Genomic DNA, 20,254 nt, shown 5'->3' with positions numbered 1-20,254 from the left:
GCTTGGCTGGAGACCAGAGGGGAAGCAGTTAATAACAAATCTATGTTCTTATATCTTTTTAGCTCCTCAGTGACTTCTGGCTCAAAGCACTTCCAACTCACCAGACTGTAAGCTCCCCGAAGGTAGGAATCGCATAGTCAGCTGCTTCCACAGTTCCTGAGGCACACCGCGGTCACTCAGTAAATAATACCAACTGATTCCTAGAGGGTAGAGGAGCAGCATCTCCAGCTTACGGCAGAGACACTAAGGCACAGAGAGGCTAAGTGCCTTGACCAAGGTCACACAGTGAGTCGGGAGGGAAGGCAGAACTAGAACTCGGAGGCCAGCTGGGTATATCCACCAGGCAGCACAGGGCGATTTGGTCTGGGTGTTCTAGACCTTTTCTTCCAAAACCCTGCCACCTGCCAGGAATAGGGCTGGGTTCCCCCAAAGGCTCCAGGAAATCAGGGGGGCCATCGATACTATTGCTGTCCCCCTCCGATGCCCAAGTCTCACGTTTCTGCAGGCTGCTCCTCTTCTGCAAAACTACTCACTGTACCAGCGCTTAGAAGAGTGACTGGCACATACTAAGTGCTTAACAAATACCATCATTATTATTATTACCTCAACCTCATCTAGCTCACCGCCGACTTCTCGTCCACATCCTACCTCTGGCCTGAAACGCATTCCCTCCTCAAATCCCGCAGACAATCACTCACCCCACCTTATTGAAGGTACGTCTCCTCCAAGAGGCCTTCCCTGACTGAACCCTCTTTTCCTTTTCTTCAACTCCTTTCCGCATGGCCCTAACTCGCTCCCTTTATTCACCACCCCCTTCCAGCCCCACAGCACTTATGTCCGTATCTCTCATTTATTTATTTCTATTAACGTCTGTCTCCCCCTCTAGACCTTAAAGCTCACTGTGAGCAGGGAATGTGACTGTCACATTGTTATGTTGTACTCTCCCAAGTGCTTAGTACAATGCTCTCCACACAGTAAGTGTTCAATAAATGCGATAGGTTGATTGACTCGGAAAAGCAAGTTGCCACCCACCCCATCGCTAGCCCTGCTGGCTGCAGTAGCCCAGAGCTGAGGACTTTATAAATTCTTCCTTCTCTTGGTTCAAGGCAAAGTGTCCTGGCAGGCTACAGAGGCTACTCATATGGATGAATTCTCCCCTGAGGTCCACCCTTTTTTCTTTTATGGTACTCTTTAAGCACTTACTATGGCCCAAGCACTGTTCTAAGCACTGGGGCAGATACAGGATCATCAGCTGGGACACAGTCCCTGTCCGGTACTGGGGCTCTCAGTCTAAGTAGGAGGAAGGCCCAGCTCCATTTTACAGATGAGGGAACTGAGGCCCTCAGAAGTGAAGTGACTAGCCCAAGACTACCCAGTGGCATGTGGCAGAGCCAGGATTAGAACCCAGGTCCTGTGATTTCCAGGCCCGTGTTCTTTCCACTAGGCCACACTGCTTCTTGTTTGGTACTCCCTTGGCATCTGGAACTGAACAGACACTGCCTTGGGCTGCCCGCCTAACAAAGTCTCTCTGATGAAGGGCTCCCCCACACCCGACCCCAGGGGTCGGTAGACCACTCCAAGAAGCCCCGGGAGCTGGGGTGGGGGAGTGAGGCCCAGTGGGTCGCTCAGATCGGCTCCCCACAACAAGAGGTCGGATTGCCTGCCGTGTGACCTGGGGCAAGGCACTTCCCTTCTCTGGGCCTCCATTCCCTCATCCGTAAAATGGGGATTAAGACTGACAGCCCCATATGCGACAGGGACTGTGTCCAACCCTATTACCTTGTATCTACCCCAGCGCTTATTACAGTGCCTGGCACACACTAGGGGCTTAACACATACCACAATTATTATTGTTGAGATTATTAGTCAGTCCCACCTCGCCCCTCCCTGGCCAGGCAGGGCCTCCTGCCTTCTCCCCAAGAGACGATGAGGGGCGCGTCTCTGACGCCGATGGAGTCCAGGGGAGCGACGTCCAGTATCAGCAGGCTGGATACTCGCCCGCCCCCCGTTCCCACCGAGCAGCCCTCTTCCTCCCTCCTCTTTCCTCCTCCACCTCTCACCCTAGATTAGCCGGGCCTTTTCCGGTCACGACCATGTGACTCCCGCTCCCGGGCAGACCCCGGGCGGTCCGGAAAAGGCAGGCAGATGGACAGATGGACGGGCGGGAAGGCAGACCAGAGAGAGGCCAGGAATTACCAAGCCTCCATCCCTCCCTCCTTTCTTCCTTCCCCCGACCCCCACAGAGAGCCACGCTGGAGGGGGTGGCTACGTACAGCCATAGAATGCCCTGGACAGGATCTGGTACTTCATGTTGTCACAGAGGAGTTTCAGTGGGGCCCTGGAGGACGGAGGAAGGAGGGGGAAGAGAGGGAGGAAGGAGGAGGAAGAGGCAGAGGAAGAGGTGAAGGAGGACCAAGAGGTAAAGGAGGATGAAGAGGTAAAGAAGGAGAAAGAAGAGGTGGAAGAGGAAAAGGAAGAGGCAGAGAAGGAGAGGGAAGAGGCAGAGGAAGAGAAGGAAAAGGAGGAGGAGGAGAAGAAGGCAAAGGAGGAGGAGAAGGAGGAGAATGAAGAAGAGAAGGAAGAGGAGGAATAGAAGGCGGAGAAAGAGAAGGAAGAAGAAAAAAGAGGAAAGTTGGATTAGGAAAGAGAAAAGAAGAAGAGAAAGGGTCGAGAAGGGGGTGGACAAGGAGAGGAATAGGAGAAAAGGAAAAGGAAGAAAAAGAGGCGGGGAGAAGAATGAATAAAAGAATGAAGGGGGGCGGAAGAGGGGGAGGTTAAGGAGAGGAGGAGACAGAGGAAAGGAAGAGGAGGAAAAGAAAACACTTAGGAGAGAGTATCCATAGGACAGGCCCCGGCCCCTCCCTCCTCCCTAGCCCTAGTCACAGACTCAGGCTTAGAAGCCAGGCTGGGCAAGCCCAGTGGGCAAAGAGGCCCTGGGGTTTGGCATGGTGGACATTTGGGGTCAGGAGGGGAGCGGCGGTGGCCAGTGGCTGGCTGCTCGGTCCTGCTGCCCCGGGCCCTGTTGGGTTTAACCTCTGAGAACGCCTGGAAACTGGACAAGGCACAAGACCCTCTGGGGACCGTTTGGGCCATGCCCACCCCGGGCACTGCCCCTCCCGAGCCCCGCCCCGGCACCTCTCGTGGTTGCAGCCGTTGGTGGGTCCGCCGTCCGACGAGCCGCTGTGAGAGCAGGAGGAGCAGGAGGCCTTGCGGGCGTTGGGCTGCCAGGTGGCCGGGAGGCCGGGGCCTGCCGCCACCTCCATCAGGTCCTGGGCCACTGTGGGGGAGGGGCACGGGTCACGGGCCACTGCTTAACCCGGCAGGACCGCGGCCGGGCGCATCCAGGGCCACCGCGGAGGAGGGTGGAAAAAACACAGCCCGCAAGTCCAACCATGCCCACACCACCCCCACCGCCCCTCACCACACCTGAGATGGACAGAACAAGCCAGGCTGAAGCCGGGCAGAGGCCGGGCTGAGGCCTGAAAGAAGCCTGACAGAAGCCTGACAGAAACAGGGCAGAAGCCCGACAGAAGCCAGGCAGTAGCCCGGACAGAAGTCTGACGGAAGCCAGGTGGACAGCCGGGCAGAAGCAGGCCAAAGCCCAGAGGAAGACAGATAATAAACCGCGCGGAAACCCGAACGGAAGCCGGCAGTAGCCGGAGGCTTGGGGATTAGAACCCAGCTCCGCCACTTATCTGCTACAATCTCCAAACTGCTGCTGTCAACAGCTGGAACGGCCATAACTTCCTCCTCTAAATATTGGTAATGTACAATTTGGCTCTGTCAGCCAGTCCCGTTAGACGGGATGCTCCTCGAGGAGAGGGACCGTGTCCCTCACGCAACTAACTCTCCTAGGCATTCGGTTTCGTGCTGTGTACACAAGCGGTGCTCAATACACACACCCAGTCTTCCTGTAAAACAGGAATTGCATGCCAACAAAAACTGCAACCTTAAGGGAGACCAGCTCAGCAGGACTGTACTGAAGCCGTGTGGCCTAGTGAATAGAGCCTGGTCTGGGGGGTCACCTTTTTTTTTAATTTGCGAAGCCCTTACTGCATGCCAGGCACTGTTCTCGGTGCTGGGGTAGATACAGGCTAATCAGGGTGGACACAGTTCATGTCCCACATGGGGCTCCTGGTCTTCAACCAATTTTCCTGAAGAGGAAACTGAGGCACAGAGAAGTGATTTCCCCAAGGGATTAGAACCTACATCCTTCTGACTCCCGGGCCCATGCTCTATCCACTAGACCACACTGCTTCCCCATGTGTTTAACAAATACCACTAGTATTACTTCTACTATTCCATCTCCTTGTCTATTGAAGGGAGGAGCCATGGGTGAGTTGATATTTGCAGGGCAAACACAGAACTCCCTGTAAGGTCTGCTACACAGTCAGCTTCCTGAGGGCAATGATCATATCTACTTTACTGGCCTCTCCCAAGCGCTCATTACAGTGCTTTGTCCCCCGTAAGCATTCAACAAACCCCACTGATGGATGGATTGCCCTCTCCCAAGCGTTCAGTGCAGTGCTCTCCCTCTACTGAGTGCTCGATAATGGATGGATGGGTTGCCAGGGTCGGCCCGGTCCCTGAGGCTGTACCCCCACCACCGGCTGTCCCCCACCTCCTGCCCCAGAGCCGGCCCCCCACCCCTGCCCGCCCGGCCCCTGCTCACCGAAGTCGGAGCGCATGCCCGGGTAGACGATCCGGAAGACATAGTCGGCGGCCTCGTCGTCCTCCTTGTCGGAGGCGGAATCTGCTGAGCCCTGGGGGCTCCGTTTGCGCAGCTTGGGGAAAACCTTGCCCTGGGGAACGGCAGGTCCTGGAACCCCTGGCTGAGCCCGGAGGAGCGGATGGCCGCCCCGTCCCCCTCCCCAGCCCCATCAGCCTGCTCTCTTCGGGCCCTGGGGCCGATATTATTATTATCACTATAGTATCTGTTAAGCGCTTACTCTGTGCCAGGCACCGTACTAAGCACAAATCGGGTTGGACACAGTCCCCGGCCCGCGTGGGGCTCACAGTCTCAATCCCCATTTTACGGGATGAGGGAACAGAGGCCCAGGGAAGTCAAGGGACTTGTCCAAAGTCACACAGATAACAGATAACTTCCGCCCTGCCAGACTCCGGGGGCCCCGGGCTGACCTGGGCTACGCGACGTGGGTCGGGGTGAAGGGACAAGGGAAAGAGTGACCTTACCTTGCCCCTCTGGGACCAGAGAGGGGGGTCGAGCTGGCCGTGGGGGAGCAGCCCGTTCTCCAGGCAGGACAGGAACTGCAGCAGGTGGCCGCCCTTGGGGAACCGCAGCGGCGGCCTCTGGATCCCGTCCTGGCTCACTAACACCACCGTCCCACCGCTGTCCACTGTGGACAACACCACCCCAAGCCAAACACCACACCGCACCCAGTTGACTGTCAAAGCCCGAAACCGCAACCCCGGGCCCCGTGGCCAAGGATTAGAACCCAGGTCTCCCGACTCCGGGTCCCACGGAAAGAGCTGCTGCTTCTCGGGGGAGTGTAGGTTGTGAAGGCAGAGGGACGATTCCCTTCACATCAGCCAAGTCAGATGCACCCTTCCCCTGACCCCTACACCCCTGGGGAGAGCAGGAAGGGTCCAAGCAGCAGTCCGGGGAAAGATGGGGGGCGGTGGGCTCCCGGCCGGGGGCGTCCAGCAGACCCTGGGCCCGGAAACTGATGCCCAAGGCCACCCACCCTGGCGGGGAGAGCTTACCCTGCTGGTGGCAGTGCAGGTAGACGATCTCTTCAAGGCGGATGGTCATGGCGTAATCCCAGTAGACGCTACGAGCGAGGGGGGCGGCATTAACACCCAGTCCTGGGCTTCGCCCCCCGCCACACCCCCACAGCCCCCCGGACTGTTTCCTGCCCCGGCTCACGCTCTCCGCTCGCCTTCCCGGAATCCCCCACTCTCCCGGCTCCGGCCCCTCCCTTGCGCTCTTCTCCCGACCCGGAGGTCCCTCCCTCTCCCCTAGGCCTACCAGACTTCAGCCCTCCCCGGCCTCCAGAGCCCTCCCATAAACCCGCTTCCTGGAGGAAGCCTTCCCCGATTGATCCCCGACACCCCGGCCGGCTCATCCCCAGGCACCCGCTGGCGGCCCTCGCAGAACGAAGAACGTTTTTCTTTCTCTGGAGATTTATTTGCACTTCCCGTCACGCAGCCATGCGTTTCATCCCGATGGATTCCTACCACTACGATCAGCTACGGCCTGGCTTCCCCTCCAGCCCCCATTACTGGGAGGCGACTCGTGTCTGCCTGTCTCCCCGTTTTAGGATGGAAATTGGGTAAGGGGTGCTGGGAGTTCGGGGCCGGGGAGACCCTCTACTCACAGCGGCTACAAGCCACCTACACCCCGACAGCCCCCAGCCGAGGAGCGGTGCGGCCTAAGGGAAAGAGTCCGGGCCCGGGAGTCAGAGGACCTGGGTTCTAAGCCCCATTCTGCCAACTGATCGCCATGTGACCTTGGACAAGTCACTTCACTGGGCCTCAGTTTCCTCAACTGTAAAATGGGGATTAAATCCCCATTCTCCCACCACTTCGACTTGATCCCCACGCGGGGCAGGCACTGTGTCCTACCTAATTAACTTGTAACTAGCCCAGAGCCTAGAACAGTGCTTGATACATAGTCAGTGCTGAAGAAATAACATTAATCCAGGCTCTGCCACCTGTCTGCTGTGTGATCTGGGGCCAGTCACTTCACTTCTCTGAGCCTCACTTTCCTCCTATGTAAAAGAAGAATCTGATGCCCTCCCTGATAGAGTGTGAGCCCCATGCGACCGACCTGATCATCTTGGATCTACCCCAGCGCTTAGTACAGTTCCCGGCACAGATTAAGCGCTTAATGATGATGATGATTACGGTACTCGTTAAGCGCTTAACCACATTCTAAGCGCTGGGGAAGATACGAGTCAATCGGGTTGGACACAGTCCCTGTCCCACATGGGGCTCAAACTCTTGATCCCCACTGTACAGTTGAGGGAACTGACGCCCAGAGAAGTGAAGTGACTTCCCCAACGTCACACAGCAGACAAGGGGCGGAGGGGGGATTAAAACCCCCAGTCTTCTGGCTCCCAGGCCCGGGCTCTAGCCACTACACCCCTCTGTCCGCCCCAACCTGAACTCTAAATAGGAGGGAGAATGGGGATTTAATCCCCATTTTACAGTTGACAGCAAGATTGTGAGCTGTGAAGAGGAAGGAGGAGCTCTGGCATCCCACCCAGAGCCGGGGAGGAAACTGGGGACCGGGATGCTGAGGGCGGGAAGGGGGAAGGGCGATCCTGAGGGAGGGGGACACCGAGGCCGGGGCCGGACAGCGTGGTGGAGGAGGTCATACCTTTTCTCATAGTCCACGTCCCCCACAGAGCCGTTCATCAGCTGGTTGGGAGTCCACTTCAGAGCCATGGCCTCAGCAGTCTGGTGCAGGGACAAGTAACCGGGCACCGCTTCCATGTCGTCTCTCTGCGGGGCGGGGGAGGCGGGGACAGAGACCGAGACCGGGATGGAGAGACTCAGTCCAAAGGGGCATGGCCGGGGCCTAGTCAGATGCCCGGGGTTCTCAGCCCGGCTCCGCCACTTGCCGGCTGGGTGACCGTGGGCAATTCACTTGACCGATCAATCAATCAATCAATCGTACTTATTGAGGGCTTACTGGGGGCCGAGCACTGTACTCTGCGCTTGGGAGAGGATGATACGACAGAATTGGGAGACGGTTTCCCGGCCCTCAGTGAGTTTCTGGTCTGGAGGGGGAGACGGCCATTACTGTGAATAAATATATAAATGACGGAACTGGGCAGGAGGGCTTTGGGGCCGAGGGAGGGGGCAATAATGGCAGCAAATCCAAGTGCCAGGGTGACTGACTTCTCCGGGCCTCAGTTTCTTCTTCTGTAAAATGGGGATTAAATACCTATTTTTCCCTCCTCCTCAGACCGTCAGTCAGTCACTCGTATTTATTGAGCGCTTACTGTGTGCAGAGCACCATACTAAGCGCTTGGGAGAGCCCCGTGCCAGGGTAAGACACGTTTTCTTCCAGATTGCACCGTCTCGACCCCGGCGCTAAGCACAGTGCTTGGTACCTGACAAATGCCTTACAGATGGGCACCCTTACAATTACCGTTATCCGAAGAGGCTCCCAGCTCTCCTCAGGCTCACTCCTGACTGCCCACCAAAGAAGGGGGCTCTGATGCTGATTGTGCCCACCAGGTCCTCGGGGAGACCCTCCTCCCTCGACCACTACCAGCTCCGCCGGCCCCCTACCCAGTCATGCCAGCCTCCAGGAGGCAACCGGATTTCAGAGGGCAGCTGAGCAGAGCTGGGAGTGCCGGGAGAGCCTGAGGGGATCGCCGTCATCCTTCTCCTCCGGCTGGCTCCGGCCCTGGCGGGCGACGACCCTGGCCCGGGTGACCCCTAACCACTGACAGACCCCGGCCCAACCGACTCCGACACCGTAAGTTCGTTGTGAGAAGCAGTGTGGCTCAGTGGAAAAAGCATGGGCTTTGGGGTCAGAGGTCATGGGTACAAATCCCGACTCTGCCAATTGTCAGCTGTGTGAATTTGGGCAAGTCACTTCACTTCTCTGGGCCTCAGTGACCTCATCTGTAAAATGGGGATGAAGACTGGGAGCCCCTCGTGGGACAACCTGATCACCTTGTATCCTCCCAGTGCTTAGAACAGTACTTTGCACATAGTAAGCGCTTAACAAATGCCATCATCATTATTATTATAATTATTATTATTATGTGTCTGTTGTTAGTCCAGTAAGTGCTCAATAAATACTACCGAATGAACCCCAGCCATGACCGACCCCTGGCCAGACCACGGCCCGGAGACCCCAACCCACTGGGCGCCCCCTGCCCCTACTGACTCACCGGCTGCACCAGGACGTTGTTCTTGCCGTAGAGGAGGGCGGCCCGTGAGTTCTGGTGCAGGGACTCCACGTAATCCCGGGCCGACAGCCCGGGTCGCTCGTCCAGACTGCCCCCGCCCAGGCCCACGCCCGCGCCACCACCTCCACTGCCCCCGCTGCCCCCGCCGCCGCTCGAGTGTCTCTTCTGGATCTACACACATACACACGATGGGACCGACCCCAACCCACCCGTCCGGACGGGCCACAGCCCCCGACGGCAGGGTGAGGAGCGGGTGGGACAGAGCCGGGAGGAAGAAGATGAAGAAAAAGAAGAAGAGGAAGAAGAAGAGAAGGCAGGAGCTGATCAATGGAGGGCCCGGACTCGGCATGTACCGACTGAAGCGCCGAAGGAGGACAGCTCGCTGCCCTGTGGACCGTCTAAGGGCCAGGTCGGCCCCTCCCACCCGGGGGTTTTCTGCCAGCCCGCCCGCCCCCCACCCCTCCGGACGGGCCGGGGCGGGACTGACACAGAGGGCAGGGCGCTTGGTGGGTGACTCCTGGCGGCAGCGGGAGCTGTGGATCCGATGGCGCTGCACCAGCTCGTCGGCCGAGGGGTCTGTCCAGAAGTGGTCCGCCGTCTTCATCTTCGTGTACTCCAGGGCGCAGGGCCCCACTGTGGGGACAGGGGGGTGGGGGGGGGGGGAAGGGGGCGATCATACACACACACACACACACACACACACGTCCCCCACCCCTTCTGTCCCCCAAACCCACTTCAAAAACCTCAGCCAGAGACGAAAAGGTGGTTGGACTTCAACGGCCCTGAAACACACTCGATGACTATAATCCCCACCATACGTTGCAAGGTACCGATCGAGCACCTTTACTCCACCCCAAGCGCTGCGCTAAGCGCCAAGGTAGATGCGAGATCATCGGATCAGCCCGTTAGGCTTGGTTCCCTCCCCTGTGACACGGGCCTCACTGTCTTAGCGGGAGGGAGGGCGGGTGTTTCAGCCTCACCTCCCTTCTCTCCTTCTCCAGCCCAGCCCGCACCCTCCACTCCTCTGCCACCGCTCACCTCCTCACTGTACCTCGTTCTAACCCATCCCGCCGTCGACCCCTGGCCCACGTCCTCCCTCTGGCTTGGAATGCCCTCCCTCCGCACACCCGCTCAGCTAGCTCTCTTCCTCCCTTCAAAGCCCTACTGAGAGCTCATCTCCTCAAAGGGGCCTTCCCAGACTGAGCCCCCCTTTTCCTCTCCTCCTCCCCATCCCCCCCGCCCTACCTCCTTTCCCTCCCCACAGCACTTGTACATATATTTGTACAGATTTATTACTCTATTTTACTTGTACATATTTACTATTCTACTTTTGTTAATGATGTGCGTATATCTATAATTCTATTTGTTCTGATGGTTTTGACACCTGTCTACATGTTTTGTTTTGTTGTCTGTCTCCCCCGTCTAGACTGTGAGCCCGCTGTTGGGTAGGGACCGTCTCTATATGTTGCTGACTTGTACTTCCCAAGCACTTAGTACAGTGCTCTGCACACAGTAAGCACTCAATAAATACGACTGAATGAATGAATGAATGAATTTTAGAGGCTTGGACACGGCAGCCCAGAGAGGTTAAGCAGCTGGCCCCAGATCACCGGGCAGACCAGAGGGAGAGCTGGGACTAGAACCCAGATCTTCAGACTTAATGATAATAATAATGACCCTATTTGTTAAGCACTTACTATGTGCCAAGCACTGTTCTAAGCGCTGGGGTAGACAGTAATTAGGTTGTTCCCCGTGGGGCTCACAGTCTTCATCCCCATTTTACAGATGAAGTAACTGAGGCACAGAGAAGATAAGTGACTTGCCCAAAGTCACCCAGCTGGCAAGTGGACGAGCCAGGATTAGAACCCACGACCTCTGACTCCCAAGCCTGTGCTCTTTCCACTAAGCCACGCTGCTTCCGCTAGACTGCACCATCTCCCCGGACTTCTTAAAAGAGCCACGGGGGAGAGAGCCAGAGTGTAAGTTGGAGGAGATGTGCTGGCCAGGAGCATGCTGGGGGAGATGAATACACTCCCCCCTTCAACTAGCCTTGCAAACATGAACCAAACATTCGCATTTGCAAGGCTAGTCAAAGGGGTGAGTGTTTTCATCTCCCCCAGCACGCTTCTGGCCAGCCCACAAGAGAACCTGGAGAAGGCATATTCAAATCTTCAGCGGGGCAAGGACAGAGTCTGTTATCTGTTATGAGAAGCAGCGTGGCTCAGTGGAAAGAGCCCGGGTTTTGGAGTCGGAGGTCAGGGGTTCAAATCCCGGCTCCGCCAACTGTCAGCTGTGTGACTTGGGGCAAGTCACTTAACTCCTCTGTGCCTCAGTTACCTCATCTGTCAAATGGGGATTAAGACTGTGAGCCCCCCATAGGACAAACCGATTGCCCCCTAACCTCCCCAGTACTTAGAACAGTGTTTTGCACATAGTAAGCGCTTAATAAATGCCATTATTATTATTATTATTATTATTATTATTATCTTTGGCTTCTCTCTACTCAAAGTGCCTGGGCCTGGGAGTCAGAAAGACCTGGGCTCTACTTCTGGCTCCACCACTTGTTTGCTGTGTGACCTTGGGCAAGCCACTTCACATCTCTACGCCTCTGTTCCCTCATCCATAAAGTGGGGATTAAATCCTCCTACCTAGACTGTGAGCGCCATGTGGGAAACGGACTGTGTCCAACCTGATAAACTTGTATCTACCTCAAGTCTTAGAACAGTGCCTGACACGTGGTAAATGTTCAACAAATGCCATTAGTATTATCCTTACTACCACAGTGCTTGGCACCCGATTATCATTCATTCCTTCAATCGTACTTATTGAGTGCGTACTGTGTGCAGAGCACCGTACTGAGCACTCACTATTTACCCCCCCCCTTTTAGACTCCCCCTTTTAGACTGTGAGCCCACTGTTGGGTAGGGACTGTCTCTATATGTTGCCAACTTGTACTTCCCAAGCACTTAGTAAAGTGCTCTGCACACAGTGAGCGCTCAATAAATACGATTGATGATGATGATGATGATGTGCCGAGCACTGCACTAAGCACTGGGGAGAGTATAAGAGAGTAAATAGATATGATACCTGCAAGACAAATAATAATAAGAAGAATAAAAACATCTGTTAAGTGCTTACTCTGTGCCAAGAACTGAGGCCCAGTTAAGTGACTTGTCCAAGGTCACACAGCTGACACATGGCACGGCCAGGATCAGAACACACGACCTTCTGACTTTCAGGCCCTGACTAACCTCTCCGAAGAGTCGCACCCCCTCCCTCCACCTCTAAGCCGGGACCCCCGTGCTAGAGGGTAGGAAGGGTCCACTCACCCAACAGGGATGCGAGGATGGGGCCATCGACGGGGTCCATGAGCAGAGCTTCCTTCTCGTAGTATTTGCTGGGAGGAGGGGGTCGCCCCCAGGAAGGAAGGGGAGGGGGTGTCCATCAACGGGGGCAGAGAAGAGAGAGGGGAGGGGGCAGCCCGGTTAGCTAGGCCGGCTTCGGGCTGACCCGTCGGGAGTCCCATGTTGCATATCAATCAATCAATCAATCGTATTTATTGAGCGCTTACTGTGTGCATATGGACTGCGTCCAACCTGATTAGCTTTCATCTCACCAGCGTTTAGTACAGTGCTTGGCCCATAGTAAGCCTTAATAAATACCGTTAAAACAACAGAAAACATAAATTGATCTGGCCTTCTCAAACAAGGAGGTGAGTGGGGCGGCGGGTGTCAGAACGGCCACCAGGGGGCGCCAGGACACAGTCACCGTGGCCGTCCGTGTAAATTCCGGAATGGCCACCGGGGGGCACCAGAACCCTCATTTAGTCATTCAATCGAATTCATTGAGTGCTTACTGTGTGCACAGCACTGTACTAAGCGCTTCGAAAGTACAATTCAGCAATAAAGAGAGACAATCCCTTCCCACTACGGACTCACGGCCTAAAGAAGGGGAGACAGACGTCAAAACAATCACCGACCCTGTGTGAATTTAGAAGTAGCCACCAGGGGGCAGCAGAACACAGTCACCTTCTCCGTGTGGATGATAAAAATAATAGTAATGATGGTATTTCATTCATTCATTCAATCGTATTTACTGAGCGCTTACTGTGTGCTGAGCACTGTACTACGCGCTTGGGAAGTATAAGGTATTTGCTATTAATAATAATAATGTTGGTATTTGGTAAGCGGCAGACCAGTCACCGCCTCCGTGTGAACTCCGAGATGGCCAGCAGGGAGCAGCAGAACACAGTCACCATCTCCACGTGGATAACAATAATAATCAATCAATCAATCAATCAATCGTATTTATTGAGCGCTTACTGTGTGCAGAGCGCTGTACTAAGCGCTTGGGAAGTACAAGTTGGCAACATATAGAGACGGTCTCTACCCAACAATGGGCTCACATAATAATGGTATTTGTTAATAATAATAATAATAATGGCATTTATTAACCACTTACTATATGCAAAGCACCGTTCTAAATGCTGGGGGGATACAACGTGATCAGGTGGTCCCACGGGGGGGCGAGGGGGGGGCGCTCAGTCAATCCCCATTTTACAGATGAGGTAATTGAGGCACAGAGAAGGTGGCTGTGTGGATTTGCAGGTGGCCACCAGGGGGCAGCAGAACCAATCACCGCCTACGTGTGGATGATGATAATAATAACAATGAGGGTATTTGTTGTTGATAATAATAAAAATAATAATGTTAGTATTTGTTGCCAACAGAACAAAGCCACAGTCTCCGTGTGGATTTGCAGGTGGCCACCAGGGGGCAGCAGAACCCAGTCACGGCCTCGGTGTGGATTCCTGCCCCACCAGCAGGGGGCGCCCTGCCCAGGGCTCTCCGGGGCGGAAGGTCAACCGTCACTGACCTGCTGTTCTCCACCAGGTAATGCACGATTTTGTCCAGGACTTTTTCAAACAGGGCGGTGCGGATCCACAGGTGCTTGATGGCCTGCGGGGACAGGTTGGGCAGCTTCGGGGGCTTCCGCACGTTCTCCGGGACGCCCTGGATCTGGTTCCGCCTGCACGTTGGGGATGCAAGAGGGGACAGAGAGAGTCGGCTCCCGGGGAAGTTACCAAGGGCCAAGCGCAGGAATGTGTCCTGTCGTTATACTGTGCTCTTCTAGGCGCTTAGAACAGTGCTCTGCTCACAGTAAGAGCTCAACAAATATGACTGAATGAATGACTGACAGGACGGCATTGTGGGACTTGGTATTTAGTAGTAATAATAATAGTAACTATGGCATTTGTTTAAAAAAATGATGGTATCTGTTAAGCCCCTTCCTTCCTCTCCCCCTCGTCCCCCTCTCCATCCCCCCATCTTACCTCCTTCCCTTCCCCACAGCACCTGTATATATGTATATATGTTTGTACGTATTTATTACTCTATTTATTTATTTATTTATTGTACTTGTACATATCTATTCTATTTTATTTTGTTAGTATGTTTGGTTTTGTTCTGTCTCCCCCTTTTAGATTGTGAGCCCACTGTTGAGTAGGGACTGTCTCTATATGTTGCCAACTTGTACTTCCCAAGCGCTTAGTACAGTGCTCTGCACACAGTAAGCGCTCAATAAATACGATTGACTGATTGATTGATTAAGTGCTTACTAAGTGCCAGGCACTGTTCTAAGCGCTGGAGTAGATACAAGCTAATCGGGTTGGACACAGTCCTTGTCCCACATGGGGCCCAGAGTCTTAATTCCCATTGTACAGATGAGGGAATTGAGCCACAGAGAAGAGAAGTGATTTGCCCAACACTGCACAGCAGACATGTGCTGGAGCTGGGATTAGAACTCGGGTCCTTCTGACTCCACAGGTGCTTAGAACAGTGTTTAACACACAGTAAGCGCTTAACAAATACCCTCATTATTATTGTCATTATGGAGCGCTTTACCGTGTGCAGAGCACCGTACTAAGCGCGTGGGAGAGTACAATCCAACTGAGTTGGCAGAGACGTTCCCTGCCCATTATGAGTTTACATCATCATCATCACCAATTGTATTTATTGAGCGCTTACTATGTGCAGAGCACTGTACTAAACGCTTGGGAAGTACAAATTGGCAACATATAGAGACAGTCCCTACCCAATAGTGGGCTCACAGTCTAAAAGGGGGAAACAGAGAACAAACCAAACATACTAACAAAATAAAATAAATAGAATAGATATGTACAAATAAAATAAATAAATAAATAAATAGAGTAATAAATACATATATACAGGTGCTGTGGGGAAGGTAATGAGGTAAGATGGGGGGATGGAGAGAGGGACGAGGGGGAGAGGAAGCAAGGGGCTCAGTCTGGGAAGGCCTCCTGGAGGAGGTGAGCTCTCAGCAGGGCCTTGAAGGGAGGACGAGAGCTAGCTTGGTGGATGGGCAGAGGGAGGGCATTCCAGGCCCGGGGGATGACGTGGGCCAGGGGTCGATGGCGGGACAAGCGAGAGCGAGGTACGGTGAGGAGATCAGCGGCGGAGGAGCGGAGGGTGCGGGGTGGGCTGTAGAAGGAGAGAAGGGAGGTGAGGTAGGAGGGGGCGAGGTGATGGACAGCCTTGAAGCCCAGGGTGAGGAGTTTACAGTCTCGAAGGGGAAACGGACAGCGATATAAAGATGGATACGTATCCGGCTCCAGACTGGGGGTGGTCCCAGGGTGCGGGGAGGTGGAGGGACTCACGTGCTCTCGATGAGCTGCTCCAGCTCCTGGACGGTGCGCGACAGCTGCTCGGCTGGGGGGAAGCTCTTCCCCACCTTGAGGAACAGTGCGGCCATCTTGTTGCTCCTCAGGAAGCCCGCCGCTCGACGCCTCAGCCCGTGGAGCACGCAGGCCTCCACGGCCGCTACGGGGGAAAAGATGGGCGGAGGGGCGGCGGGGGGGGGGGGGGTTAGGAGAAGGGGTGTCCTGAGTGCATCCCCTCCCCTAGTTCCTCCCCGGGGCCAGAAGCGCCCAGAGGGCAGGGTTGGGGTCTACTGGCCACCTCAGGCCTAGCACCCAGCACAGCTCTTCATAAACACACTGGGGGCAACATGGGCGCGGGACAGCCCTCCTTCTCACTCCAGGCCTCCTCTCCCCCCAAAAAACCCCCTCCCAAGGTCATGCCCCCCATCCCCAAAGCCCACCTTCCCCCTGCAACCATCATCATAACCGTGACAAGTGGGGGATCTGCGAAGAGCTTACTAGGTGACGAGCGCAACGTGAGGTACGAGACCATCAGGTCAGAACCAGTCCCTGCCCCAAACGGGGCTCTTGGTCAAAGGGGAGGGGCGCTGGGTATTGAACCCCCATTTTACAGATGAGGACACTGAGGCACCGAGAAATGAAGTGACTTGTCTAAGATCACGCGGCAGGTAAGGCCTGGAGCCGGAATTAGCACTTGGGCCCTTTGACTCCCAAGCCCGGACTTCCTCTGCCTGAAACTTCCTGGGCTGGTGAAGCTGTCACTCAAATGAGATCCTCCCCTCAAGGACCCCTCCCCTAGAGGAGGTCAGTAAAAAGCTGCTTCTGTGGCCAATCCAGGAGAAGGGTTGGGGAGTCGGGCATGCTTGGTGAGGGGCAGAAAGAGCCCCTCGACCACCTTCTTTTCTTTTTTTCATTTTCTTTAAATGATATTTGTCGAGCACTTACTATGTGCCGGGCACTGGTCTAAACGCTGAGATAGATTCACGCTAATCCGGTTAGGCACAATCCATAACCCACTTGGGGCTCACAGTCTTAATCCCCATTTTATAGATGAGGCAACTGAGGCCCAGAACAGTGAAGTGACTTGCCAGCAGACAAGTGGCAGAGCCGGAATTAGAACCCAGGTCCTTCTGACTGTCAGCGCAGGCTCTATCCACTAAGCCACGCTGCTTCTTCTTGGGGCCGGAAGACTCGGACTGCAACCCCAAGAGGGCCTGGGGCACAGAGAGAGGTCTGAGCATCCATCACGGATTCATTCATTCAATCGTATTTATTGAGCGCTTACTGTGTGCAGAGCACTGTACTAAGTGCTTGGGAAGTACAAGTTGGCAATATACAGAGATGGTCTATATTGCGGATAGTGTGGGCACCCAGAAGAATAGTAATAATGATAACTGTGGTACTTGTTAATCGTTTACTGTGTGCCAGGCACTATATTAAGTGCTGGGGTGGATACAAGTAAATGGGGTTGGAGACCGTCCCTGTCCAATATGAGGCTCACAGTCTCCAACCCCATTTTCCAAATAAGGTCAATGAGGCACAAAGAAGTCAAGTGATTTGCCCAAGGTCACAGAGCAGACAAGTGGTGGAGGTGGAATTAGAATCCAGGACCTTCTGACTCCCAGGCGCAGGCTCTAGCCACTAGGCAATGCTGCTCCCCTGAAGATGAAGCAGCAGCCGATGACACGGGAGATGAAAGCACATGACTCCCAAGCCCAGGCTCTAGCTACTAAGCCATGCTGCTTCTCAAAGATCTGGGGTCTGGCAACAAGGATTCCAGAGCAGCCAGGGAGGGTGGGCAGACGGAGCTGGGGAGGACCAAAGGGAAGAGGAGGGAGATGAGGAGGCTTGACAGTGGCCAGTATGGCAGAGAGAGGGAGTCCAAAAGGTACCCCCTCCCCTCCACCCGCCATGTCCATTCCGACTTCCAGAAGAGGAGCTGGGCAAGAACAGAAAAGCTGGGGCTCGCCTGCCCTTCGGCCACAAAGGCCAGGCCCTGGACTCTGTTCTCCGGGACCCCGGCCCCTTGCCCGCTCCCCCTACCCCACATTCCTGCCTCCCCGCTCCACAAAAGTCAATCTATGTCATCAAAATGGCAGCAGGAAAGTTCCCCGGCTCCCTCCCCGGCTCCCCGTTGGCTCAAACCTAAATAGTGGCACAGGGTTTGGGGGGGAGTAGAAATCCACAAATGCAGTTGCAGGTGAAGACCGACGGATTTCTGGCCCAAGACGGCCGCTGAGGAGGCCCCTCCTGGACCGTCTGGTGCCTGCTCATCGACTCCCGGTCCGCTCCTTCTTTTCTTCCTCCTCCTCCCTGCACTTCTCTAAGGGTGCTCTCCACAGATACTCCCCAAGGGATCAGCCAAAGCCAATTAGCAGGTGCAACTGGTTCCGACCCTTCCTCCCAAAATCCCTGAGGAAATCTCTGAGGGAAGCCAGAAGGGCTAATAATAATAACTGCATTTGTTGTGGTATTTGTTAAGCGCTTATGATGCACCAGGCACTGTACTAAGCCCTGGGGTGGCTACAGCAAATGGGATTGGACACAGTCCCTGTCCCATGTGAGGCTCACAGTCCTCATCCCCTTTTCACTGATGAGGGGACTGAGGGCCAGACCAGGGAAGTGACTTACCCGAGGTCTCACAGCAGACACTTGGCGGAGCCGGGATTAGAACCCAGGTCCTTCTAGCTCCCAGGCCCCGGCTCTACCCAGTAGGCCACACCACTGCCCCCTCCCCGCCCTGCTGCCGCCTCCCTCGATGAGCTTATCTCCCCTGTCTCCCAACCCACCCCAGCACTCCTCAGAATCCCCAGACTCACCACAGAAGGAAATGATGTGGCTGCTGTCTTCGTGGACAAACTTCCTGGTCACTGCCTCCTCCATGATCTGCTTCACCTGCCGGGCAGAAGGGTCGGGGAGTGGGGGGTGGGAATCACAGAGAAGGAGATGGTGTCCACCCACGGGCTTTCGTGACTTGCCCGTGCTCTGCTCTGGGAGTGGCGGAGCTGGAGGAAAGATTTCCTTTCGTCCTTCGGGAAAGGGTCCCCAACCTCAGCAGGAATGAGAGAGTAAAAGGCACAAACACGGGGTGGGGGGAGAGGAGAGAGAGGAGGGGAGAGAGAGAAGACCGAGGAGAAAGGAGAGGAGGAGAGAGAACACAGGAGGAGAGGAGGAGAAGAGAGAGAAGAGAGAGCAGGAGAGAGGAGGAGAGGAGGAGGAGAGAGAGAAGAGAGGAGAGGAGAGGAGAGAGAAGGAAGACAGAAGAGAGGATAGGAGTGCAGAGGAGGAGAGAGAGAGAGAAGAGGGAGAGGAGGAGGGGGAGGAAGACTTGGGGGGAGTGTGTGTGTGTGGCACAGAAGCAAAGATCCAGGTAGACTGTCAGCTCCTAGACGGCAGGGATCATGTCTACTAACTCTGTTGGACTCTTGCAGGCATTTAGAACAGGGCTGTGCAATCAGTAAGCACCGGATAGATACCAATGATTGACTGTTTGGATTCACCCAAGCATTTAGTACAGTGGCCTGCCCTCAATAACTGCCTAAGGAATACACTCATCGATTGGTTGGGCTGATGAGGGTCCTGGCCTAGCGCAGCCAACAGCAAACACCACAACACACCAGTGATGGCCTTTTTGTGCACAATAGGGTCTTTTTGAACACACATACACACACACACACTCTCTCTCTCTTTCTGTAAACTCGTTGTGGGCAAGGAACATGTCTGTTTAATGTTCTATTGTATTTTCTCAAGCACTTAGTACAGCCCTTCTGCACACAATAAGCGCTCAGTAAATATGACTGAATGAACACAGAGTAGTATCTTCTTTGGGTAAAAGGGACAACTACATCTAGGAAGCACATTTCCATTATCCATTACAAAGTAAGCACTCAATAAATACGACAATGAATAAATGAAGGAAGGCCTGTTCAGCCAGGGCCAGCGGCCAGAAGACGAAGCCTTCTACCTCGAGCCACCAGGGTATGGTCTCCTTAGTGGGTTCCTGACACCCGGCTATCTTTAGGCCATTCAGGAAAACTGGGCTTTCTCCCCTGCCCACGTGACTCCAGACTTCAACCACCTCTCCACTAGGCAAATATTTAGACACCAAAGTAGTAATTCCACCTCAGAGACCTGGCCAGGAGAATGAAGGATAGGTGAGGAGAAGGTCAGGTCTCCTTAGCCTCTCTTGCGGGCTTTGGAAAACTGGGCAAACAGAACGGAAGACAGAATCAACATGGATTACACACAAAGGATTTTAGAGGTTTTTTTATATGGTTTTTGTTAAGCACTTACTATGTGCCAGGCACTGTTCTAAACACCGGGGTGGATACAAGCAAATCAGGTTGGATACAGTCCCTGTCCCTTGTAGAGCTCACAGTCTTAATCCCCATTTTGCAGATGAGGTAACTGAGGCCCAGGGAAGTGAAGCCACTTGCCCAAGGTCACCCAGCAGACAAGTGGCATAGCCGGAATTAGAACTCAGGACTTTCTGATTCCCAGACCTATGCTCTATCCATTAGGCCCCGCTGCTTCCTCAAATACTATCTTCCAGATAGCTGCTAACAAATCCACCACCATCTTCTCAAACTCTTTCACGTCCCGCCTCTTCAGCCGGCAGCCTGGTCGCTACCATGCCGCTATAGATAATCCCGAGCTTTGGTAGGCGGAACAGGATCATTACCGA

General features: G+C 54.7%; 1 protein-coding gene across 1 annotated transcript in view; it reads right to left on the bottom strand.

Moving 5' to 3' along the window:
• Positions 1-20,254, bottom strand: part of SGSM1 (small G protein signaling modulator 1) — a 36,517-nt gene that overhangs the window by 13,982 nt on the left and 2,281 nt on the right. The window contains exons 3-14 of the mRNA XM_038762377.1: positions 18,390-18,465; positions 15,568-15,730; positions 13,767-13,919; positions 12,221-12,288; positions 9,379-9,524; positions 8,874-9,062; positions 7,343-7,467; positions 5,725-5,792; positions 5,194-5,357; positions 4,673-4,802; positions 3,136-3,277; positions 2,274-2,338 (exon numbers count right to left, since the gene is read on the bottom strand). Of these exons, the coding sequence (XP_038618305.1) occupies positions 2,274-2,338; positions 3,136-3,277; positions 4,673-4,802; positions 5,194-5,357; positions 5,725-5,792; positions 7,343-7,467; positions 8,874-9,062; positions 9,379-9,524; positions 12,221-12,288; positions 13,767-13,919; positions 15,568-15,730; positions 18,390-18,465 (1,489 nt within the window). The remainder of the gene's footprint in view (positions 1-2,273; positions 2,339-3,135; positions 3,278-4,672; positions 4,803-5,193; positions 5,358-5,724; positions 5,793-7,342; positions 7,468-8,873; positions 9,063-9,378; positions 9,525-12,220; positions 12,289-13,766; positions 13,920-15,567; positions 15,731-18,389; positions 18,466-20,254) is intronic.

The sequence above is a fragment of the Tachyglossus aculeatus genome, chromosome 21, assembly GCF_015852505.1.
Source record: "Tachyglossus aculeatus isolate mTacAcu1 chromosome 21, mTacAcu1.pri, whole genome shotgun sequence".
Lineage (NCBI taxonomy): Eukaryota > Metazoa > Chordata > Mammalia > Monotremata > Tachyglossidae > Tachyglossus > Tachyglossus aculeatus.
Note: the sequence above shows the minus strand (reverse complement) of the source record. Positions and strands in the feature narration are given on the sequence as shown.